Source organism: Engraulis encrasicolus, chromosome 9, assembly GCF_034702125.1.
Source record: "Engraulis encrasicolus isolate BLACKSEA-1 chromosome 9, IST_EnEncr_1.0, whole genome shotgun sequence".
Classification (NCBI taxonomy): domain Eukaryota; kingdom Metazoa; phylum Chordata; class Actinopteri; order Clupeiformes; family Engraulidae; genus Engraulis; species Engraulis encrasicolus.
Window position 1 is genome coordinate 28,972,770 of NC_085865.1, and position 26,289 is coordinate 28,999,058.

General features: G+C 44.7%; 2 protein-coding genes across 4 annotated transcripts in view; both read left to right on the forward strand.

Annotated features, from left to right (window-relative positions):
- The first annotated feature begins 1,180 nt into the window (after positions 1-1,180).
- On the forward strand, positions 1,181-15,949 carry snx16 (sorting nexin 16). Of its 3 annotated transcripts, none has more exons than XM_063206873.1 (8): positions 1,181-1,309; positions 4,282-4,762; positions 7,677-7,763; positions 8,155-8,303; positions 8,508-8,577; positions 9,910-10,046; positions 12,315-12,431; positions 14,013-15,949. In XM_063206873.1, exons 2-8 carry the CDS (start codon positions 4,406-4,408, stop codon positions 14,086-14,088), a joined length of 993 nt encoding a protein of 330 aa, XP_063062943.1. In that variant the 5' UTR covers positions 1,181-1,309; positions 4,282-4,405; the 3' UTR covers positions 14,089-15,949. The 3 variants fall into 3 exon arrangements, with proteins under 3 accessions (XP_063062943.1, XP_063062942.1, XP_063062944.1); XM_063206872.1 differs by lacking the exon at positions 1,181-1,309 and adding an exon at positions 3,993-4,063; XM_063206874.1 differs by lacking the exon at positions 1,181-1,309 and adding an exon at positions 3,993-4,063 and having other exon boundaries at positions 12,315-12,437; positions 14,013-14,086.
- A 5,132-nt stretch (positions 15,950-21,081) lies between these two features.
- LOC134455663 (NEDD4-like E3 ubiquitin-protein ligase WWP1) overlaps positions 21,082-26,289 on the forward strand; it is a 28,742-nt gene continuing 23,534 nt past the window's right edge. The window contains exon 1 of the mRNA XM_063206877.1: positions 21,082-21,224. The gene's annotated coding sequence lies outside the window, so the exon portion shown is untranslated. The remainder of the gene's footprint in view (positions 21,225-26,289) is intronic.

Genomic DNA, 26,289 nt, shown 5'->3' on the forward strand with positions numbered 1-26,289 from the left:
CGGCTCTAGTCACCTTGGCATAGAACCGGAGCTGACCATCAGAAATGTTGAAACCCTGCCAAAATGTCTGCATTCTGCAGCAGCTTTGTAGATATTTACTTCTTTTAAAAAAATATTCTTATATTGATATTCTTTTTTTCTGTCTGTTTCAACAAGTCTGCACTATCTGGTGAGTTGTATCTGACTGCCAGGCCTTTAGTTTGGCACCCCTGCTCTTCACACACACATACAAACACACACACACACACACACACACACACACACACACACACACACACACACACACACACACACACACACACACACACACACACACACACACACACACACACACACACACACACACACACACACACACACACACACACACACACACAGGGCCGCTAACAGCTTTGGCTGGGCCCAGGACAAAGTAATCTGAAAGGGTCCCCCACCCAATACAATGTAATGAGAATCCCATTTTGGGGGCCCCTCTGTCCCTGGGTCCAGGGCAACTGTTCCCTTTGTCCCCCTCTATTGGCTTCCCTGCACACACACACACACACACACACACACACACACACACACACACGAACACACACACACACACACACACACACACACACACACACACACACACACACACACACACACACACACACACACACACACACACACACACACACACACACACACACACATTTAGTGAAGCTCTCTCCTGGGTCGTTACACCAAGGCACAACCATTGTCCATAAATCAGACGTCTTTCCCTTACCCGCCTAATCTAATGGGAAGCTTTCAGCCATGACGCATGGGTGCGGTGCATGCAAGTCCAGAGGCGACTCTAGGTTCAGCTGGGGCCCCAAGCAAAATGTCAGAGGAGTGAGGACTTTAAAGAAATGTGGCACTACTGTAGCAAAGTGTGAGCTGTTATTCACCATACAGGGGCTTTGGGGCCCCAAGCGGCTGCTTGGCTAGACAAGATGCACCTCTCTAAACCTCCCTGTTTGATTTTTGGCTGTGTATGTCATAGATTTAACTGATGAAAACAAAGTACTGTAGCCCATAGGCCAGCATAACTAGTCAACCACCTAATTTCACCATGAACTTCACCCATTGACACATTTAAAACCTCAGCCCAAGTCTGCGCATCTTGCGTCATGACGCAACACATCTGAACGGCGGAGGGGCAGATCTTGCCACAACGCGTAACGTGGTATGCAGAATGCCTGTGAGCTGAGTGTTTTCAAAGATATAGCTTCAAAACAAATGGACATGAAGCATTATTTAACGTTGGTGGATTGATGGTGACAGATTTGGACAGTCGGCAGTGAGTATTTTATCAACTCTCGCAATAGGGCATGTTTCCCCCTTTTACGGGCTACTTGGCACGGGTGTGTGGAATTATGGAGAGACCATACGGTGCGATAAGGATTAGCTCGCTACCCTGTTAGACAGCGTGCGTATCTGGGGAGATATTTGAGTTTGTTGGTATTGTAGAGGTTTGTTGTCGAAAGGGCATACAAATGAGCTTCGAAGTCATGTCTGTATTGTGGCTATTGCAATGATCCGTGCAATTATTGTCACTGGACCTCAACCCTCAAAGAGGCTAATCTGTGTCAACTCAAAGTCAGGATTTTAGGCTACCCCTCCGGACATACATGATGTTATCTGTCATTTGTCTGCTGCCGACTAAGATATCGCCGTTCTACTGTGTGTGGTATTCCCTTCTTATCACTTGTGTTTCCTAGCTCTTTGTGCAGCTAACGAATTAGCCAGAATGTAAGATGATCTGGCCCCGTGATGCTATACTACCTGCGCCTTGTGATCCTACATGCTCCAGTTTGCCTGCGTAGCTAGAGCTCTAGCTGCCTATGGCCGCCGTGTGATATGCTGTTGGCCGAAGGCGACAAGGGAGCGGCTGTTGTTTGCCCGCCCGCTGCTTAAAACATGTTCTGCGTACTGTGCTATAAGCCAAGTAGGTAACCTAATTACCAAAGTTTGCAGGCTCAAACTTGCTAAAACTCAGGCCGTGTCGGTGGCGCTGACTCGTCGCTAATAGTTTTGTGCGCACCCGTCACGTCCCACCTTCTGTTTGCTAGTTGTTTATTTATTCAGTGTTTCCCACAGAAATTTTGGAAACTATGGGGGCAGCCGGGGTTTATTTTGTCCGGGGGGGGTAGTTCTCACGCGGGCCTTTTTTTTTGGGGGGGGGGTGTTTGTATTCTTGCAGCGTAAATGCAAAACGGCAAAACAATGACTACAGTATGACATTGGCGCATGGAGAAACTGTAGGCCTGGGCCTATATTTCAGCCATTTATATTTTGAGAAATAAGGCTACATAAGATTTTACCCATGACTTGTATAATAGTAGTACATTGTCATTGTCAAAAAATGCAGTACAGTGAATAATTTCTGTTTACAACACAGTTTCATTCGTCCCTCATGCAGGGGTCTGGGAAACAATAATAAAACAAAATAGGAGCAGAGATAAGAATTTAAGAGCACTGTGAAATTGTTAACGCATAGACAAAAAGGGTCTTAGAGGGTAGGCTATGCCTTTTCCCCCACACATATCTGTAGGCGTACACATTCTACATGAGGGGTGCTGGTCACAGGGCCAGTTTTTTCCAAATTCCTCCCACTAAAAGGGCTGAACAACATATTACACATTTATGTCTATATTCACATTCATTACACATTCATTTCTATATGCAGCCCGATGTCTCCTCTGCTGTGTGAATGAGGGTCTGTCACCAAACCCATTACAACTGTAAAACAAAGCCTAGGGAGTGTTGGTAAACTCATCCCAACTGTCCCTTCTCTGAAGGTTTTTTATATTGCTCCCAAACCCAAGTAAACTACAACAACTTGACTAGGCTTTTGATCCCTGTCTTTCAAGCACTTGTGGTTCTCTCTATAGCAGGGGTGCCCAACCTTTTTTTTAACCAAGATCTACTTTTGAAGTTGATGGTCTGCCGTGATCTACCAAGTCAAATTCAAGGATGTCAGTATGAAAATTTAAGACCACCATTTATTAATCACCATTATTATGAACAAAATGTTTTCAGTAGGCTACTATGGCCGTATCTTTTCAGTGTGTTTTTAAAGTGTGTTGAATAGCCTATCTTTACAAAGCAATGCAGCACTGATAGTATGCAGAGATAATTTCAGTCATACACAAGTCATAAACAACTGAAACAATTTCAAAATGATAAACATTTGGTATATAAAAGGCACATAGGCCCTATTTCTAAAATATGATGAAGCATTAGGCCTATCATGCCTTCAGTGGTATAGGCTACAAATTAAAAAGGGCTCAGAAATTCACCATTTGTTATGGGTAAATAGTAGGCTACTATGAGAGAGAGAGAGAGAGACCTTCTATGAAGGTTTTTTTTCAGCTCTCTGGGACAGTAGCACAGCAAAGGCTTTCTATTGTGAGTTTGGCCAATCGTTTTGTCCACAACTGAAGCAAGAAACAGCACAAATTAAAGTGAATTCCATACATGTCAACAACTAACATTTCCCTTACACGCGGCACGCGATGTAAACGCAGTTAGCGATGATGCATGCGACTAGCGATTTGGACGAAGATCCTCGCATATCGGCGTGTCATAACGCATCGTTGCGCACATGTTCTGTTACTCACCCGATGTTACACGTGTGCACACATGAATCAACTGTAATACCCTTACGGTCACTTCCTAATGCCAATACAGAGTCTATAGGATGTATTTACTCCAGGAGGAAAATGCGAAGGAAATTCAAAATCGTAATTCAAATCGTTTTTAACAAAAACGGATATCGTTAAAAAAAAAAAAAAAAGTAAAAAAAAAAAAATTTTTTTTTTTTTTTTCATTTTCGTAAACTATGGCGGCCAAATTTAAACTATGGCGGGCCGCCATAGTTTCCTCAATGTATGGGAAACACTGTTATTTAATGCTCAGACACTATTCTGGATTCTGAGGGATTTGGGAATTGAAGTGCATGGTCGATAGATGCAGCCAAAGCGCGCAAATGTGAGCGAGATCAAACTGTAAGCAGGCAGGGCGCACGCCGTCAGTTTGTCTCATTGACCAGGTCAGTGGTTTGTCTTTTCTGGAATGTTCATTCCAATCCTATACCTCATTTACCAAATTAGGTAGCCTACATTTACAACGGCCCAGCTCCACTCATTCATTCTCCCAGGAAGGGGATGTAATTGATGGTCATGTGACAGATGTCAATCTGTACTGCTGTGTTGTCACATTTAGTCACTTTATGCTAACTGAAGTGTCTGTGTCTGTTTTCCATGGCAGTGTTGTGTGTATGACCAGTGCATGACCCGTGCAGCCACTGGTAAGCCCACAGGGACCAGGCTGCCCTGCCCCTGCCATCCTTGAACTTCCTGACAACGACCAAAGTAGGAGCCTTTTTGGTGTGATGGCCACGCCCTTTGTGCCAGTGCCGGTGCCCATGGACGGAGGTGGTGGTGGTGGTGGTGGTGGTGCGGGCGGGTCGGGCAGATCATCCCGGCGCCCACCGCAGAGGACCCAGTCCATGAGCAGCGTGTCCAGCTCCGGGTCTTCCAGAAGTCATGGCATCAGCCGGACCCCGCCGACGACGCTTACCCAAAGCCCGGTGACTCGTACTCGACTGGCGGGGGAGCTGTCTTCTCTGGAGTACAGCTCCGGCCTGCACTCGCCCCCCAACATCGCCCAGTCCACCTCGGACCCGGAGAGGCCCAGCACCCCCACCATACTAGGCTACGAGGTTATGGAGGAGAGGGCCAAGTTCACGGTGAGTCTTTGTTGCTCCGTGGTTTACCCGGAAAGCCTTGCTGTCTATTGCATGAGAGTATGTGTATATAATTTGTCAAAGTCGTCAAAGAAAACATACCCTGCATACACAGAATTTGAAAGTACAGTGCTCCCAAGGGCCACAATAGGTACACTACACACCTTTACCTGGCAAAACGGTATGCTAAATGATAAGCAACAAAGATGTGTAGAATATTGTGCCATAGTTCAAATGATGTAGCACTGCCTGCCATTGTGTTTGCATCTTAGGTCATAGTTGTGCAACAGGTGTATTCCACACAGCAAACAGTAATTCATCAGCTGGGCTATTTTTAGATGTTTGGGACACCACCCTTTCTGGTTTAGCACAACATGCACAGCTTACAAAGTAGGGAACAAACTTTATTTGTGTTATCTCTTTAGAAACATTATTACTTGAGTAAGGAAAATATCCCCCTTTCTACATTTTACATGTGTTGCGTTTTTCATTTTATAAAGTTTGGTGTTGAATAATATGTATATCTCTCTTTACATATTTTTTTTTGTTTTCATCTCTCTTGCTTTGTATGAGCATGGATCATGTTCTATTTCACTTTCTACCCCGGTCCCTCAGCTGGGTGGTTTTGTCCTGTTTCTGTCACGTCTGCCCAAGCCTTTCTTCTCCTTTTTATGCATATAACTTTTCAGGTCACGTTACAGCTGGACAGCTTGCCTCTCATATTTCCTCCAGCCTTTTGCTTTCCTTTTTTTGTGTGGAACGGACTGTTTTGAGGATAGGACAAAAACAAACAGGATTTGCTCTAAGCTGGTTTTGCAGGATACAGTCCAGACGTTGGCAAACTCGTTGCCAGGGGACACATGCGGCCCGCTGAGGCATTTCATCTGGCCCGCAGATCCTTTACAAGAAGCACAATTTTTTTTGTATAAAGTGATACTTTCACTGAACACTCATAAAATAGTGATCAGATTGATCATGTAGTACATAGGCTACGGTCTTCATCTCAATACAGTTAATTACAATGTGCTGTGATGAAATAGCCAACAATTTATGTCATGTCACATTATTTGTTATTGACACAAGCAAGTGGCCTGCAACATCTGGCCCTTTGGTTAATATTCTAAACCCAATATGGCCCTTGGGTCCAAATAATAGCTCACCCCTGATCTTGTCCATGTGGTTCTACACGACCTGGTGCAGGTGAAGGGGCCTTACATATTTGATGCGAGCTGTCAGCACGGGTAAATGACATTCCCTTTCTATCAGTGCAAGCATCCACTCAGCGACAACGCCGGCAACACGCACCAAATATCAGAAATTCAGACTCATTTCGCAATACCTAGATGGATAATGGAGGCCAAAGCAGCCATAATGGTGTAGTTGGTGGCGTAGTTGCTGTTTGCACTGCACTTCATGGGGTGTCTAATGCAATTACACTGATGTGTGTGCACCAGTGACCGAGGCTCCTCTCGTGTTGTTCTAATCTAACCCCACACCAAAGCCTTGTGTTGTGAATGTGAAACCGCACTTCGTCTGTGGAAGGCTCCTAAACTGCTCTGTTTTGGGTGCTCTGTCCTCACGTCACGAGTGTAGTGAAGAGGAGCTCCATCAGCTTTCAACGTGATGTCATGTTGTAAGTTACTCCCCACTGACTCATCATTGATCAGTCCCGTTCCTAGTGTGAAGGTTGATGCTAAATGTAGCATCAGTCCTACTCACTCACTCACACACTGATGGTGCTGTCATGACTGTAATGCTGCCTTTGTCAGCAGCAGGTCAGAGTGTCTGGTCAGTTAGTGCTGCCCTCAATTTGCCTTCTAGTGGCTGGATGTTTATTACTGCTTGTGCGGCTGAGACTAGCTGTAAGCGCCTTAAGTGATACCTTATAATGCTGTGATTAAAGCCGATAGACTAACTATACAGACACTGAGTCAGTGATTAAGCCAACATTCAGAGATGGTGGGAAAGCTGTGATAGGAGCATTGCCGTTTAATCCGATGTTTGTGTTTTGCGTAACTTAGTTTTGTTGTTGTTACCGTTGTTTTATTTCACCTCATTCTTCCATGTTTTACCCACAATTTAATTGCCTTTATTGTCTTATCATTTGTGATTTATACAATTTATAAAATTGTAGGTGTTTTTTCCCCGTTGTTTGTTCTTCTGTTCTGATTCTGTTCTCTTTGTGTTGTATTGCGTATTATTATATCTAGATCATAGCTGTGACTGCAGGGCTCTAAATTGACTTTTTTTCATCACCAGCCAAAATGGCTAGTAGTAGTTCTTGCCAAACACACACTCTCTAATGGGTCAAAGTGCCTAGTAAGTTGGTCTTTTCTACCAGGCTAACTGAAATTTCACCAGCATTTGGCTGAGTGGCTGGTGTTTATTTGAAGCCCTGGCTGTGTGTATTCCCTTTTCTGCAAGTACATTGGGCTCTAGATCAGTGGTTCCCAACCTTTTTCTTCAGGGACCCATATTTTTACCATTGTAAGCTTTGGTGACCCAATCGTGCCAGCGCCCACGCGAGAGGGAGTCCTGCGGAAACTCATTAGAAAATTGTATTCCTCAATTTGTCTTCAGTCAAATATAGAATGACTGTTTAATGTGTCGCTTACATTTTGTTGCCTCTATGCATATATCAGTTTAAAAGCTTTATTTTGTCATATATTCAACATGGGCTATATGGTATTATAACGAAACCCCTTAAAATCAAGAGGGCTTCGCGACCCACTGTGGATCTTTGGCGACCCATAAGTTGGGTCCCGACCCATAGGTTAGGAACCACTGCTCTAGATCATGGTTGCGTCTGTCTCTGCGCTCTAGATATGGTCCTAGATCCTGCTTTTAGACCTGTGTTCTTCCGTGTGCTCCAGGTATGGGATTTTAGATTCTGTCTATGTGCTTCTCCTCTCTGCAGGTATATAAGGTTCTGGTGAAGAAGAACGAGGAGGACAGCTGGGTCATCTTCAGACGCTACACAGACTTCTCACGGCTGAATGACAAGGTCAGGCATAGACGCAAGCACACATTCACCTTAGGTTGTCTTCAAAGGCCTTAGCGTGCAGGTACCTTAGCCTGCCTTCGGATGCCTTCACCATATTTACACAGCAAACAGTGGCTCTGCTCAACTTTGTGTGTCTGCGCAGTGCGTGCACTTGTGTGCAAAGAAATAATAAAGGCTGTGCAGCTCTGTGTTAAATCTCCAAAAGTTATTTGACTTCAGTTTACCATATGTACATTTAATTAGTATGTTGAAACAAGGAAGCGTTGTGTGTGTGTGTATGTCTCTATTGCTTTCTCCCAGTTGAAAGAGATTTTCCTTGGTTTCCGCCTGTCCCTGCCAGCATAAGCGCAGGTTTAAAGTTAGTGTGTGTATGTGGTTGTGTTTCTCCCAGTTAAAGGAGATGTTCCCTGGTTTCCGCCTGGCCCTGCCCCCTAAGCGCTGGTTTAAAGACAACTATGAGACTGACTTTCTGGAGGATCGTCAGCTGGGCCTGCAAGCGTTCCTTCAGAACCTGGTGGCACACAAAGACATTGCTAACTGGTAATTGGTTTTGTGTCTGTTTGTGTGTGAGAGAGAGATGGAGAGAGAGTGCATGTTCATTTTGTGTGGTTTTATGCACTCTCTTTATTCAAAATACCTGAGCTCGTATTTTTCTGTTCAGATGTGCAAGTATGTCTTTGTGTTAAATAATTTGTGTGTGTGTGTGTGTGTGTTTTCGTTTCTTTCTTTCTTTCTTTTCCACAGCACTTTTGTCAGGGAGTTTCTGTGTCTGGACGATCCTCCGGGGCCGTTTGACAGTCTGGAGGAGAGCCGGGTAAGTAAGTAGTTTGGTAAACTACTGCAAGTACGTGATTCTGTGCATATGTGTGCTAACCCTGAACGGGTTCATTCAGGCCGACTGAGAACTGTGCCGGTGCCCGTTCCCGCACCTAATCGCGAACGGACCGTCGTGTTCACGCCACAGAAATTAGCGTTCGCGAATCGGAAAGTTGGTTCGCAATGCGAACCGCAAAATACTTGTTTTTTTCTCCGTGAACCGTGACAACAACATGGCCGTCAGCAGGTTCATCCGGGTAGCACAGTCACATGCGGAAAAAGTTCAGAGCCTGGTATGAACACGGGCGGTTCGCAGATGAGCACTTTCGTGCCGAACGCAAATTGCACCGGCTCCGTTCTGGTCAACCTGAAAACCATAAAACATATTTTGTCGTTAGTTAGCACGTATGAAACATTCGACACGGATCTGTAACCTTCTTACACATAGTGTATGAATTGAGTTCAGGTCCAATGGGCAAAACATGGACAACACCACTAATATCATCACTCACTTTCCTGTCACTGCGGCAGTGCACTATAATAGCACTCCGCTAAGAGTGATTTGTTTGTGTCATTCCCTATGTAAAGCAGCTCCAGTAGGGTCATTTCCTGAGCTTAGCTCTCGCTTGGCAAGACTGGAGCTTCACTTTGCTTAACAAGCCTCAGTCCCCTGGCCACGTTGTAGAAGCGCGTGTGTGTGTGTGTGTGTGTGTGTGTGTGTGTGTGTGTGTGTGTGTGTGTGTGTGTGTGTGTGTGTGTGTGTGTGTGTGTGTGTGTGTGTGTGTGTGTGTGTGTGTGTGTGTGTGTGTGCGTGCGTGCGTGCGTGCGCGCGCGCGTGCGTGCGTGCGTGCGTGCGTGCGTGCGTGCGTGCGTGCGTGTGTGTGTGTGTGAGATTGATTACTTGGAGCCTTGACGACATCTAAAATAGCTTTTACGATCAGCCTCTGTGAAGTTTCGGTTTTTATATGGCTCATTTTTGTCTTGTGCATCTTTCAGTATTAGTTATGATTGACCCCCTTCCATTTTTATGTTTCTCACTCTTTCTTTCTCCTTTTCTTTCTTCCTCTTTCTCCCGCTTTCTTGTGTTCTCTTCCTCTCCCCCTGTTCCTCTCCCTCCTCTCTCTCTATCTCTCTCTCTCTCTCTCTCTCTCTCTCTCTCTCTCTCTCTCTCTCTCTCTCTCTCTCTCTCTCTCTACTCGTGCCCCCTGTTTCCTACACCTCTCTGACAACTCCACTCTATCACTCCTGTGTGACCCCCCCCCCTCTCTCTCTCTCTCTCTCTCTCTGTCTCTCTCTCTCTTCCTCCCTCTCTCTCTGCGTGCGTCCTCAGGCGTTCTGTGAGACGTTGGAGGAGAGTAACTACCGTCTGCAGCAGGAGCTGGTGGAGAAGCAGAGGGAGATCAGCCACCTGAAGAGCAGCCTGCAGGAGAGAGACGAGACCATACACCTACTGCAACAGCAGCTCAGGTAGACACACACACACACACACACACACACACACACACACACACACACACACACACACACACACACACACACACACACACACACACACACACACACACACACACACACACACACACACACACACACACACACAAACAGCTCAGGTACACACACACACAGACACACATTGCAAACTATTCAATGATTTTGCAGGATTTACACATGGGTCGTTTCACGTGAAATCAGACACTTTGGGACCCGGCCGACACAGATTTCAATCATTCTTGCTGTGCCTGTTTAGAAGCAAGGTAGCACCCCAGAACTGCATTTGTGTGAATCTGACACCAATATTAATGGAGAAACAGTCTAGCAAAGGTGTGCATATGAGGGTAGGACACTATACATTCAGCCTTGATTATATCAGTCAGTGTAGTTCACAAAAAGATGTCTGAGGTGTTGTTTGAAAGCTCTTTTCTGGCTCTACAAATTACACAAACCTTATGGAATACAACAACCTTCAGAATATGAATTATGATGCATTGAAAAATTAAAAATTGAATATCAAAAAAGCATATATTTTTAAATGGCCGGTTTCTTGTCTAAACATAGCCTGTAAGGTCATAAACAACACCAGACAATTACATTACATTACATTACATTACATTGCATTTGGCAGACGCTTTATAACCAAAGTGACTTTCAAAAGAGGACATAATCATGGCCAACATCACAAGAAAATACAAAGTGCACAGGAGATATACAGAACGACAAGTGCAATTGCAAAGAGGGGTTAGTTGTTTGTTTGTTTGTCTTTTTTTGTTTTTTTTGGTTTTTTGGTTTTTTTTTTTTGTTTAAATATAAAGTAGAGTAGAGTAAATAACGAGTACACACACACACAAACACACACTCACAAACTAAACTAAACTAAACTAAACATCATGTCAGGAGTCTGCCCTGGGGCAAGGCCAGTTCAAGCATTAGTCTAGTAGATTCTCTCGAAAGAGGAATGTCTTTAGTTGTTTCTTGAAAGCTGCAAGAGATGTGCTCAGTCTTGCTACCTCTGGGAGACTGTTCCACCACTTGGGTACCACAACGGAGAACAATCTTGACTGGGAGTACCTAGAGCGACTGGATGGCAGAGCCAGACGGCTTGTGCTGGATGAGCGAAGTTCTGGGGGTGTTTGGTTCTTTATTCATTACAGAGATAATGGGACAGAAAGGTTGAAATGAGTTGTAAAAAAATAGTAATAGAGTAGTGTCAGGGACAGGACTGGACTGGCCATCTGGCATAACGGGCATTTTCCCGGTGGGCCCTGCACCCTCGTCGGTCCCTATTCCAGGTACTCAAAAACTACACAGCTCCTGCCCATTGTCAATTGACACAGTGGAAGCTAGACCATTTTCAGCATTCAGAGAAGGCAGGGTTGAAAGAATATGCTCAGTAAAGGATTCTTTTAAATGTTCAAGCATCAAAGGGTATGTTGTAGCTGTATATGATGTCAACTAGTGGCTAGCATGTGTTGAGGAATGTATGCCGAGCACTGGAGAGGTGAAACTGAACTTCCTGCATCCTAATGGACCATCTCCATCCTTCACATATTCCGATAGACATGCTGTCATGTGATATTACTATGGTATTACCATATTATTACTAGATGATCTGTATAATGCCATATTTTTGAGTCCCATTATCTCTGAAATGAATAAAGAACCAAACACAATTTCAGGAGTTGTTCATGACATTGCAGGCTACGTTTAGACAAGGAACTGGCCATTTTAAAATACACGTTTTTTTATATTCAATTTTTCAATTGATCATAATTCATATTCTGAGGGTTGTTGTATTCCATGCTGTTTGTGTAAAGAGCTTTCAAATAACACCACAGACATATTTTTGTGACTTACACTGACTGGTATAAGCAATGCTGAATGTATAGTGTCCTACCCTCATATGTAAACCTTTCCTAGTCTGTTTCTCCCTTAATACTGGTGTCAGATTCACACAAATGCAGTTCTAGGGTGCTACCTTGCTACTCAACAGGCACAGCAAGAATGATTGAAATGTGTGTCGGTCGGGTCCCAAAGTGTCTGATTTCACGTGAAATGACCCACATGCCTGTCTCCGCATGTAATGTATGCCTGATTGTTTGTGTTTGTGTGTGTGTGTGTGTATGTGTGTGTGTGTGTGTGTGTGTGTGTGCGCGTGCGCGTGCGCGTGCGCGTGCGCGTGCGCGTGCGCGTGCGCGTGCGCGTGTGTGTGCGTGTGTGTGTGCGTGCGCTTGCCTGCAGAGAGAAGAGTCCGTGTGTGTCGGCACAAGGCAGCGTGAGCAGTGTGGAAGCAGACCCGGACGGAGACGCCGAATCCTCAACCACAGAAGCGGACCAGGACACCACCACACACAACGGGTAACGGTACAATACACACACGCACGCACGTACGTACGTACTTACGTACGTATGTCTAAATCCCACACATACCCTTCATCCTTGACACCACCACCCACACATGCACACTCATGTATTCTTTGGTCTACGTACACATAGACGATGATGCACTACATCAGGGGTTACAACCTTTGGTAACACTTCACTAGACGCCGGTGTCATATGCATGTCATTACGTAAGGGTTAACGTTCGGCGAGAAGGTCGCTACCGTGGAATAGCAGCACGACAGAGAGAATCTTTAGACCCCGACGCGGAGCGGAGGGGTCTTGTTCTCTCTGAAGTGCTGCTATTCCACAAAGCGACCGACTCGCCGAAAGTTAACCCGCTTATTATATGGATATGCTTAAATGACTCACACATGGCGGGGACATTTCTTCAGGCCTATTTAATGTTAAGATTGTTGCTGCGCAAAACAAAACAGTGCCGTTGTGGAACACCGCTAGGCAACTAGGTAGCCAGGACAACAGGTGTTGTCTATCACAGCAGCTGATTAGAGTCTTGTTGAAAAGTCGCTTTAGCAGTGAAAAGTCTTGTTGCCATTGACAGCGGTCTGTTATAGACCAACCCGTCCGTTATCGAAAAATAACAGACGTGCGAACGTTGGGGAGCCCCGTTGAAATGAATGGAGCATTCGACAGATGACGTCACAACCATATAATAAAGTGTCATAACAGTTTCATGGTACAGTTATGCAAGTGTCATAAACATTATGTCCATGTCATAAACATTTTATGACTGTTGGCTTTAAGTGACATGTGGTTATGGCAAAGACAACCTAGGGGATGCATATGACACAGGCATCAAGTCAAGTGTTACCCAACCTTTTCCAACTTGGGGCCCACTTGACAGTTTCACTGTTGTTCGGGGCCCACCTCTGACCCAATAAACCGTAAAACTCGAATAAATAATCAACAGCAACACACACAATTATTTTGATCATTAGAAAAGGATTTCAAGGCCCACTTGGAATACCTTCAGGGCCCACCAGTGGGCCCCCGCCCACAGTTTGAAAACTACTGCTTGACTACATACTACATGTGGTCTCGTGCATTATTTGCATATTATTATATGGTGTGACGTCATCGGTCGAATGCTCCATTCATTTCAATGGGGCTCCCCAACGTTCGCACGTCTGATATTTGAGAAGGACGAGTTGGTCTATATCAGACCGCTGTCAATGGCAACAAGACTTTTCACTGCTAAAGCGAATGTTTCATATCACTCCGCAGGGGGTCCGGTCTTTTTTTAACATTAAATAAAGAAATGTCCCCGCCATGTGTGAATCATTTAAGTATATCCATATAATAAGCGGGTTAACGTTCGGCGAGTCAGTCGCTTTGTGGTATAGCAGCACTTCAGAGAGAACAAGACCCCTCCGCTCCGCGTCAGGGTCTAAAGATTCTCTCTGTCGTGCTGCTATTCCACGGTAGCAACCTTCTCGCCGAACTTTAACCCTTATTTATTACCATTTTGCCCATCGTGTTGTTCCATTCTACTGTCTTATGGATCCCTTTTTCCTGGTCTCTTCTGCGCTGCTATAGGTCTGTGTGCTGGTGTGGTCCCGCCCCATCCAGCTCCTCTCCTCCAGTCATCCAGGTCACCCAGCTGCAGCCCTGACCCCACCACAGCGCCCCCTTCAGCACCCCACCTGTAGCTGCACTCCCCTCTGCCACCCTCCGCCATGAGTTTCGCTCCACCTTAGACAAAGAGATGGCTGGTCTACTCTACTGTACGCGTCTTCATTTCTCTGGATCCCTTTGGATTTTTTTTTTTCTTTTTACAATTTTCCTGCAGGGACTGCAATCGGACAGAGAGAGGATGAATCTTACTTATTCAACTGAATGGTGGATTATTTAGAGAGCAGAGCAATGCAGCGAGTGCCCACGGTCGTGAATTTCAGAGTGGACCACTGAATGTCTGAAGGTTTTGGGCACAGCTACAAAGGAGCAACGGGCAGTGGACAGTGCACAGACAACAAGAGTTTGACTCTTATGGATGTTGTACTGTGTGGAGGACATCAGGAGCTTCTGAAGAAACTGTTCTTATGGTGAGAAGATCAAAGAAGAGATCTGATGGGAATGTCAATAGTGAATCAGAGCTGAAGTTGAACTCTGAAGCAAAAAAAAAAAAACCACAACATTGGACTAAGTCCCAAAGCCTGGCTCTTTGTTGAAAAGATAACCAAGTTGTGCTCATATGGGTCATGTGCTGTGTTAGTAGACAGAGTCAACCTTTGATGATGCTTCTTGTGAATAGAATGTCAGAACTGATCGGATATCTGACGAGACCCTAAACACTTTTCGCTAAAAAAATAAACAGTTGCTCGTAAGAGCTTGGCTTGTTAGACAAAGACTAAGATAAGGCATGCTTTATCTGACTGCTCGACATCCATGTTTTGACCATCAGCCAATCAGGATTGGTCTTTGGATGTACCGATTTCCCTTTTTTGACACTGCCGCCACTCATCACTTCTGCCACCGTCACCATTACCATGACACTCTCCATCATGGCAGTGCGTTTTCTGTTCTTCTCTTTGTTGAATCACGGGACACTTGTCAATGCTTTTAAAATAGGTGTGCTATCTTAGAACATGGTAGAATGCATTGCTTGCACTAAAAGCTTATCAATGTGTGTGAACATGAGTGAGTGAGTGAATGAGTGAGTTAGAGAGTATATAATGTTGAATACTTGTGTATGCATTTATCCAGGTGCTTATATGTTGTTATATGCTGTTCATAGCACCCACTAGATGGTGGACCTCATGGGTATCCCATGTAGTATACACTACATTTACAGTACACTAGTACGCCATTAGCTTGTCAGCTGGTGCAGTACAGGCCCGCTTACATCTATAACGATAACTATAAAGATTATAACTGCAACTTCAATTACAAGGTTATAACTACAACTTAACCGTTTTAAAATGGTATCAACTATAACGATAACGGCATACTGAACGATTTTGTTGAATTCACTTCCAGAGCGCTATTGTTTTCCTGAACTAGAAAACAATGTCATCCAATCAGTTATTTAGAATGTTCAGACGTTATGCCTTTCGCTTGCTGTTGTATATAAGAAACGGTTGTAGTCTTCGGCAAGTATGAACAGAAATAGCTTTATAATAGTAGTTATCTTTAATAGTTACCCCTGTTGATGTGATTGGGCCTTAAAACTGGCTGACGAGTGGTGAACCAATCAAAGCTGCCATGGCTAAGACAAGATTTCAAGTGAGAAACTGCCATGGCTAAGACGAGCTTTCTAGTAGGGAGATTATGTCTTTCATTTCTTACCCATGGCATTATGATGTTTATTGTGTGTCTGTTTATGTTTTTGTCTGTTTGCTTCTTTGTGTTTACACGGATAACCAGTTAAAGCCATAATCTGGGGTAGTTTCATGTCGAAGTTTGAAAGAAGAAAAAAAGAAAACTCGAGAAAAGCCATAGACTAAGCCAGGGCTGTGTGTGTGTGTGTGTGTGTGTGTGCGTGTGTGTGCGTGTGTGTGTGCGTGTGCGTGTGCGTGTACGCGTGTGTACGCGTGTTTGCGTGCGGTGATCTCTCCCTTCCGTCCGGCAGCAGCCCACCCCAGGTCACATGATGCACTTTACGGCCCTGTGGGCTCATGGGTAATCTTGTTCTTGGCTTTCTCTTAAAAAAATCATAGTGCCTTTCCTCACACCTGCACTCTCACTTACTTATTTACGTACTTCGTGTGTGTGTGTGTGTGTGTGTATGTGTTCACATGTTCACATAGCTTTACTTGTATTGTACTGTGTGTCGACTGTACGCCTGTGCATCTAGGTCCGACTCGTGTCATGGACAGTGCCTTGCTTCTGTCACCCCCCACGCACCCATTATCCCCTTTGACTCGACTATTGCTGGAAGTTGTCTCTCTGGCTTAATGGCTGGCTTGGATGGAGCAATTTATTACGGGATATTAAATGCTTACGCGTTTTAGACCAAAGGTCACTGTAACCACACGTGGCATGCGGACATTTGGATGAGATTGCCCAAAAACTTGAAATCCTTGATGGCAGCCACTGACCATCCACCCGTATTTCAAACCAGCCCCGGCAGTAATTTCTCTAGGTTGTGAGTTCATGTGAGGACTAGAGTCCATCTAGCCTCCCTTTTCCCCCTCCAGAAGGCACCCTAAGCATCGTGTACCCAGTCTGCTTCATGGGTGAATTTCTCAAGACCAAAGTTGCTTACTACATTAGCTACTTTGTTGTTTTCAATGCATTTTCCCATTGGCAGCTACCGAAGTTGCTAACAGGCTAACAACTTCTCTTTTGAGAACCTCACCCCTGTGCTGACAGATAGATAGCAGACGGTAGATCAGTCCTGTCAGAGCAGAACCCTCTCCGTCTCTGTTGGGAAGAGGGGGAGATGGAGAAGAAGAAAAGCTACTGCAGCAGGACTCGAGGTTGATGCAAATTGCTTGGCACCCCTAGTTTATGACCTTTTAAGGCTAATAGGCACGGGGATTTCATCAGGGATGTGTCGAGCACTCTGCCAGGCGAGTTTTTTCAGGGCGAGAATTCAAATGAGAATCCCCTAGCAACCAAAATCATCTCCCAAATACTTGTGCTGATGGAACAATACATGTTTGATGCAGTGTGCCGTGTGTGTGTGTGCGTGTGTGTGCACACGCGTGTGTTTTCACTGCACGGAATACTACGGGATGCTCAAAGTCATGTTTGATGCAGTGTGTGTGTGTGTGTTTGTGTGTTTTTGCGGCACAGAATACTCCAGGATGCTTAAAGTCATAAAAGTCATGTGTTTTTGTACATCACAGCCCCTGCACTACATGTCACATTGAATTTTTGACAAAGGTAGATTATTCTCCTGTAACTACAGCTGCTGTCTATATATGTTTTTTTTAAAGTTGTGTTTTTCTGTCTTTAGTAGGAAGTTGGAGATGTTTGTGCTTTCGCAAGTCAGGAATGGGCAAGTAGTTTGTGGGTTCAGGAAAATGTTGTATTCGAAAGAGATAATCACTATGTAACCTTCTCAATGTAACGTTTCACTAAACTCTGGTTTTCAGGTAATAATAAATAAGTCATGTTTTTTTCTATGCACGTATATGTGTAAGTAATTTGCATAATTTCTCATTTGTATGCATGGATGGTTACAAATGGAATGTGGCTGCCTCAACAATTTCTCTCCACTTTGACACTGCAGCAACGACTTCTATGTTTTGCACTATTAAGATAACACTAAAATTATAACAGTAGTCTGCCCTTGCCATCCAGGTTCTATCCACTCAATTCCCATCTTCCTCCACATTTTAGTAGAAGGGTACTGTAGGACCAGGTAGTGTAACGGAGGCCAACTATGTAGCGGAGTGTGGAAGAATGTTTGTAAACCTCCCTCCCGAAACCTTATAGGGCCTACAGTATCGATAGCGCTGAGCTATCAGACTGGTCGTTAAGTTTATCAAAACATCAAGGACATCCTTTAGCTCAACGGTATCGTCCTGTGCCTCCCATAGGCCCTACGCGGACAGGAGCGCCGGGTTCAAGCCCTGAGTGGCGAACTGCGCAGGAACACCTCAGTTTTGCAGAGATTCTTTAAGTATAGAGATATGCCAACATAATAGGTTTCTATGGGCACCTAACATGACCAGGTTCCGGTCTGCCTAAAGGGGCGTGTCATAATGCTCCTAGCATTGAACAGTCCTCAGGTCTGCCTAAAGGGGGATTTCCCCCCCAATAATAGAACCCGGAAACAATGGGCCAATGGAACCTCTCTCTCTCTACTCTCTGTGGTTATAGGCCTACTAGTTCAACAGTCAGGACACGGTAGGCTGGAGAAAGCTGGACCTGCTCTGAATGTCTGCAGTTTGAATTCGGTGAACATTTGTGTCCAGAGTAATTTCAAACACTGAGACACATGATCCAACCATATAAAGCGGTCATGCTTTATATAATATAATCCTTGTAATTATGGGTTATAACTAAAGTTATTCTATTGACCTTTAAACCTTGAGTAGAGGTGTAGGCTTTCAGTTTGTAGAGTATGGCGTGCTCTTATCCAGATTGTTTGTTGGCTTCTTGGGTTTGGGTGATCTTTAGTCCAAGGTATAGTACTTCCAGGATCAAATACGAGAATGAATTCTCTTACTAAGGCATTCTCATTTTTGATCCTAGAGGTGTAGGCTATTTGGAAGTGCCTGTGGGGTATGGCTTGACTGCCAGGAGTCCACACAAGAATCCAGCTGAATTGCCTTATGATGTTTTGATAACCTGTAAATTATGAACTGACATTTTAGACAGCATAATACAATACTGAATGGAACTCGTTTCAAGCTATAATTTAATGAATAGGCTGTTCTGCATTTGACCTAGAAATAATAGTGGCAGAAATTGAGACACTGGGCCACAAAACAGACTTTTGGTTCTAACGTCTCTGGTGAAATCTCAACCTTGTGGAAATGGGTGAAGTAGTTTGCCCAGAGCAGGCCAGGTTTCAATGTGCTTTTACCGAGCAATTAATAAATATGAAGCACCTACATCCAGACACAATTAGCTACAAGTTGTTTTCATCTTTTGTCGGTGAATGTTCTCATTCACCAAGGTTATGTCAGTTAGAAGAGGTAAACTGTAGTCTACTGTATATCCACCAGCTTTAGATTCTCCTAACATCAGGCCAGAAATAAAACGGTGAAATCAAACTCCAAAAAGACGTCTAGTTGCTTACAACATCACTCTTTTGACTTTCCTTTTCATTCTGGATATGCTGTAGTAGACAATTCCTGGAAGGGAGGATAGATGTGAGGGTGAGCCATAAGGGTAATTGGCTGCTAAGCTTTAATATCGGCAAGCTTGTGCCAGAACTGCTGATCTAATATTCATCTGCCCTCTATTTTTAATGCACGCGCGTTACTTGTCAGATATCCGCTTTGGCAGCAGAGCGGGATGCTTGACAGGCAGTAGATGGTTACTCACACCCACCCACCATAGCTGTCAACAACCTTTAAAAGTAGCATACCTTTGCACTAGACGTGTCTTAAAAACACGTTGTCGCTGTCCAGCAGAATCCTCATATCTTTATCTTTATTATTTTATATTCATTATAAAATTAAAACATAAATCAGTACTATTGGTCTGTCTCCACGAGTATATACAATATGTAGGATAAATTATGTAATAACCAACTTAAATTGGAATTATTTAGATAACACTGATTTATCAATTAATATGTAAAAAATCCCTGAGAAGTGGAGATACAAGGTGTCTGCTGGACAGTGGCAATATGGCCTTTTATTGCCAGGGTTAAACTCATAAGTTGTAAACATGAAATAGTTTTTGATGAATGGGTACTTTTAAACCTTTCCTCCTGTATGGAAAATTTGATCTATGGTGGATCAGGGGATGGGAGTGAGTTAAGAAGAAGAAGAAGAAGAAGAAGAAGGAATGTTGAGAAATTGCTGTTGTCATTGTGAAACAGCACACAGTGCACACAACAAAACTGCATTTAGGCCTGACCCATGTCAGGGAGGCGGCCTAACTGGTGACCTAGGGAGCATTGCAAGGGCACGGTGTCATGCTCAGGGTACCTTATGAGGAGGATGTGGAAGAGTGCTTATTCACCCAACCACTCACCCACCTGTCGGTGTCGGGAATCGAACCAACAACCCGGACCCCTGACCACTTGGCCATGATTACCATTGTTGGCAGATGGGCCTATAGGAGAATGTGTGTGGTGAATAGAGAGAGGTTGCCTGTGCAGTGTGCCCCTGGTTGTTTGTTTTCGGCAGTGCTTAATTTGTCAAGCGAGAGGTGCCGGAGCGCAGAGGATGGGTGGCTCCCCCACAAGGGGGGGTCTATGATAGCCAGGCTGCGCCCTCCTAGTGACGCAACACCTTCGGCGGCGAATCTCGATTGCAAGTCTATGATAATCAGGCAAGGTCTATGATGCCTTTCCCTGAGGTTCCATCCAAGGTTCCGGAGCTCTCGTCTGAGGTTCCGGAGCTAGCTCCCCCTTGCTCCCCCTCAAATTAAGCACTGGTTTTCGGTTGAGTGCACACATCCAAAGTGACTTTTGTGGGTGTCTGAGAATGGTATCAGACAATATTATTGAAGTGGGTCTACACAGTTAATTGCAGAAATAAGACTGAACTCTGATAGGCTACTTAAGGGGTAGGACTAATTGGTTACCTTTAAAACAACAACACAAAATGTTGGTTCATATCGCCCTTCATATCCCAGCAGCTTATGGCTAAATTGGTAATTTACTGACTCTTCACCATTTCTTGGTCCAGTTGGGTAGCCTATTCCCACAATGGGTTTTGTAGAACGTTTTGCCCCACCAGGGGGCGACACAGTGCTGCAGAAAACCTACCACACAGACAAAAGAACCAGGGTTTATTCATATTAATTGGTGATTTATCAAAAACATTGCAGTGCTTAATTCAGATAATTGCATTAATGTATAGAGGAGAATGTCATCTTGCTGTTGCTGTACTTTTTGGGTAAATAAGTTTGTTGAATTCTGATAAATAAATCGATTTTAAAAATGTTTTGAAACTTCTGAAGGCTTCAAACAGAATGGACTGACCAGCTGGGAGGCGTAATGACGTGGTGTAATCGTCAGGCGTAACATGCGTGAGGTGTTTCTGCGCTGCTGCTGTGAACCTGCCCGTGGTCGAGAGATGGCCTCACGCCGAGTTTAGGACTGAACGACAGGCCAGGCTTCGAGTTCAGTGGCTGGAACCCCTTGCAGATTCATACTGGGTGCTACGGTCGGACACGGTAAGTTTGTTTACAGCCCTGATTTGGCCTAGCGGCTGTTTTTGTAGTCGACAGCATTAACCTTCGACAGCCCTGTCAAGAGGGATATACACACCCAGTCAACTAAGTTGCGCATAGCCTTAGAAACGTTTCATGGATTTATTTGATATTGCAACCCTGACTCTCAGATTTGTTTGCATTAGCCAACTGGCTAGCTTCAGCTAACCACTTTTCTACGGCATTAAGTAAAAATGGCGGCCTATACTAACTGGCGAGGGCCTGTTTTAGCTTAGTAGCTAGCTACGTATGTCCTGTTCTTGTGTGTTTTGTCAGCGAAACGTTCCAGACGTATGCGTCCTAGGTGGCGAAATTATTGTTATTGATGAATCTGGCCTGCCGCAATAGATCCAGCTCTCTCGATTGTGGTGACATACAAGCGTTCCCCCAAAATGACACCCCCATGCTAACGATCATTCTTGGAAGAGTTAGCTAGTAGTAGGAGGACTTGTTAAACTCTGATCATCAAAGCTCCCTGTTCTGGCGGACTTGCAAACGTTAGCTCTTCAGTTTTCACCCCCATGGCTGCTCTTTTGCCGACCGAGCTTAGCTTCTAAGTCAAGCCCGGGGCACAGCTGATCTGGGAGGCAGAAACTACCGGCCCAGACAGTGATGTAGAGTTTCAGCTGTAGATATCCCCCCCAGAACTGCAACTTGCACAGAATGTTTTTTTTTGTCTTTCGTGCCGCTTTGGAAAATACAGAGTGCTGTCACAGCACCTGACCGATCATGATTGCTGTTGTTGACACCACCACAACATGATTCATTATGCAAAGCTTAACGTACAGTATGCAAGGTGGAGATGGAGGAAGAGTGTGTGTGTGCAGAATACGAACAAGGTGGAAATAACTGCACCACGAACATTTGAAAACACACGTCAGGTATTAGGGCTGCAGGCTTTGGAACATTTCATTGCCAGTGCTGACATGGTGAAAACGTCCTGAACTCTCTCCACATACGGTAAAATCTATGTGACTCAGTCAGCCCATGTTTGTATGCAAGATCTCAACACAGTCAACATTGTCATCAGTTGCAGACTGTACGTTTGTTACGAGACTGTTTTTTTTGTCTTGCATGTGGCGTTAAGCCTGTTAGCCCTGTGGGTGAACATAATTGGGATTTGCACATGAGACATCTTGTCAGCAGTGCTGTCCAGACTCTAGCACCCAGACTGAAGCGTTCAGACTCAGAGTAAAAAAAAAACAAAAACAAAAAACCTCAAGCAACAACACAGGCCTGTCAAGTGTTCCTCCTTGAACATTGTCATGCAGCGTTTTGTTACACCTTGTGTATTGTTGACGTTCTGTGCTGGGATGGAATGTGATGCACTTGTTTTGAGTTGTTCATTTGCCACATTGACTTGGTCCTCTGTGTGTAGACTCCCTCTGTGCCCTTTTACCGGGGAAAAAAACAGTTGCTATGACTGTGTCTGTGTCTGTGTCTGTGTCTGTGTCTGTGTCTGTGTGTGTGTGTGTGCACGGAGCCATTTGTGTGGGTGGTTGGCGAGAGATGGCACATTGTTGGCTCTTCCAAGTGGACACATTTAGAAGGAGTAAAAAAAGTCCTCTGTCTGAAAGACATTTTTTCTCTGCCGAATTGGGGAACCTCATCTCCTCAACAAGGACTGCGTGCGTATGTGTGTGTGCGTGTGCGTGCGTCTGTCTGTCTGTCTGTCTATCTAGGGGAGGGGGGTGGGGGTACTGATGATGTGCTTGTCTGCTGCACTGGTCCAGTGGCTGCAACAATCTGCCAGAGTGGTCCAGACTAGTGTCTCTCTCTCTCTCTCTCTCTCTCTCTCTCTCTCTCTCTCTCTCTCTCTCTCTCTCTCTCTCTCTCTCTCTCTCTCTCTCTCTCTCTCCCCTCATTTTTTAAAGACCACTCTGGCAGCGGTCTAGTGTTTTGGGAGAGACTCAAGGTTTAATAGACTGCTGATTTTGGAGATGTTGTTCTTTGAACTGATAGGTTTGATTGATTTTATACTGTAATTTACATTTTTGATCCATTTATTTACCCTATGCATTGGCTGCTTGTTTGAAAATGTAATTCAGTGTTTCCCCATACATGGACAATTCTGTTTGGCGCAGCACCGCACAGAACAAAAATGCAAACATCACGAATTGATCAACAGCCACACATATGTCAATGGGAGTATGCGCATAATACTTGCATACGAAATGCTCCTTGGTCTACTCTATGGTAGTTTTTCCTTGACGGGGGCTCTACACTCCACCAGGGGGCTTTAGGGAGGTCTATGGTGGCATTGAGAAGGATACACCTGATGGTGCTTATTTGCCATTGGTGGACATTAGTCCTTTATCGTTTAATTCTAAGGTGGGTGTTTGTTCAAGAAAGGCTGAGAACCGCTGGTCTATGGGAAGCACTGCAATTACATGGGTGGCATGGGATGCCAGAACTTAATGACTTACTATGTCACTTCCAAGTTGTGGATCCCCTACTGTAAACGTCGCCAAGTGCCTGTCATGTTGTTATTGAGTGAATGACAACACTAATGACTCCTCTATTTAAGGTTTACTGATTACCTTGGGTTAACCTGCCCGAGTTAGATAAGACAATAGCCACCTTTTTAATGGGAGTCCCCAGGAGGGCGGCTGACAGCTTTGGCTGGGCCTGGGACAAAGTCTTGTGAATCCCATCCACCCCCCATCCCCCCCGAACACATCAAGTGCATAACTTACTGTAATGAGAAGGACCCAATCCCCCAGGACCTTGCTGTCTGACCAGGTGTTATCTGTGAAGCTGAGGCTCAATCACATATCTACAGCATTGAGGATAAGTTCATAACTAGGCTGTACCTTTACAAAAAAAAATCATATCGGCTATAATGACAACATGCTGATGTTATAGTTGACGTTATGGTTAGTATGATTTCTACAAAGTGTAAGTCACAGCCTATTTATTACATTGTTATCGTTGCCGGTCGATGTGACCGGGATCAACTTGGGATCTCTTTCAGTGGGATTTGCTAAACAATGTGTCTGCCAGTCAGAGTTAATTTAAAATGTCATCACGCCCTCGTCTTGTTTACATAAAGCAGGCTCTATCATTGACCAGTGTCAACAGATATATCTTCATATTTATTGTCGCTATAGTTGTAGATGTGAAGAGGGATGTCACTTGCGCTCAGAACTTCTTGGTGCTCTCCAGTAGCAACATGATCTCCAAAAATTCTGTGCTCCTGGACACGGATGGTAAGGGCACAAAATCTGTGTCCAGGAGCACGGATTTTGCCAAAATTCCGTGCTCCTGGACACGGAATTGTTTTCCGTGCTCCTGGACACGGACTTGTTTTTCGTGATGGACACAGATAAGTGCTCTCTCTATAGGCTACTCCCACAGCTCTATGTTTCCACAGTCTTGTGTCTTCTCAGGATTTTTCTTATTTCATTTTTTTTTTCTCAAAAAAAAAATGTCCTACTGACAGGTTAAGGTCAGGGATTGTTTTGGTCTGGGCACAGCTAGTTTTCTTTCATTCATAACATGAATTTGATAGCCTAGCAACCAACTGGAAAAGGTATTTCTCAAAAATATGTCTTTAATGACAGGTTAAGGTTAGGGAATGTTTTGGTCAGGGCACAACTTAAATTGCCAGAGCATTATTTTGTTTAGGATTAGCATTTGGTATGTATTTTCTAATGATAGAGTTACACAGTGCTGTGGTAATAGCCATTAGAAAGCACTTCCGTGTGTCCATCACGGAAAACAATTCCGTGTCCAGGAGCACGGAATTTTGGCAAAATCCGTGCTCCTGGACACAGATTTCGTGTCCTTAACATCCGTGTCCAGGAGCACAGAATTTTTGGAGATCAGGCTGCCAGTACAGTAGTCGCCAGGCCGTGCCCTACTAGTGACTCATCATCTTCAGCGTTGCTTCTAGTCAGGCCAGGAGCAATACAAATATTGTTTCTGAGCTCCGGAAAAATCGGGACCTCCTCCCACTTTGTCGGGAAGCAAACAACCAGTAGCAAATCTCAAAGAGATTTGAAAGTCGATGATAATCAGGCTAGTACAGTAGCCAAATGATATCGGGCTGGTCTGCTTCAAAAAGACTAGGCCAGAGATGACTCGAACAAATAGCCTACTTTTTTGTTGCATCATTGTGGTGCAAATATAATGACTAACGTTTCAGCGCGGTGCATCTTTGTCAGGGTATAAATAATAATGATAAAAAAATATCAAATGGAGCACTAAGCTTAAGTGTAGATTGCTGCAACACAGCATAGCAGCTCATTTTCTGGGTAAGCTTTTCCCCATTCTTGGAAGATCCAGAGGGCAGACTGAAACTGTCTTTGTGTATGTGTGTGAGATTATTCACATGGTCACATGCGACTAGTGCTTAAGAAAGAAATACGACTGATGACGGGAAGGGAGGTGTGCGTGCGTGCACGCGCGTGCGTGTGTGTACGAATGTAAGAGGGTGTTCCAGTCCAGACAGGGTGTGTGTTGCATTAGGTCTGCTTGGGCTTTAGGCTACACTATGCTTAGGGAGAAATGGTTGTGCAACGTCTGTGTGTGTCTGTGTGTGTGTGTGCGCGCACTTGTGGTTTGACTGAGTCCTGTGAAGTGTGTGGCATGTAGATGGTTGGAGCTTCGCCACTGCTGAGCCTGAAAGCTGAAACCCTGAGAAGATATTTAGAGAGCAAAGAAGCGGCCCCAACACAACAGCGCCGGACAGCACAGCACAGGCCAGCACAGCATAACTAGCTTTTCCTGCTAGCGCACACAACAGCACACCACAGCACACCGCTAGCCTGTTCCTGCTAGTGCACATGGGAGTTTTATCCCTAAGTTTAGGCTGCTACAGACTACGCTCAATCTCAGCCCTGACACCGGAATCCCCATAGAGAGACTGTCCACAGTAAAATCGTTGCGAAATTGAATGCGCTAAGTCTGAGCAAGGAAGAAGCCCGCTCTCCCACACAACACAACACAACACGGCATAGCAGAGGGATACTAAGACATAGAGCCTAGTGCACAGCCCTAGGCCCGACTGTATTCTCAGGTATATCTG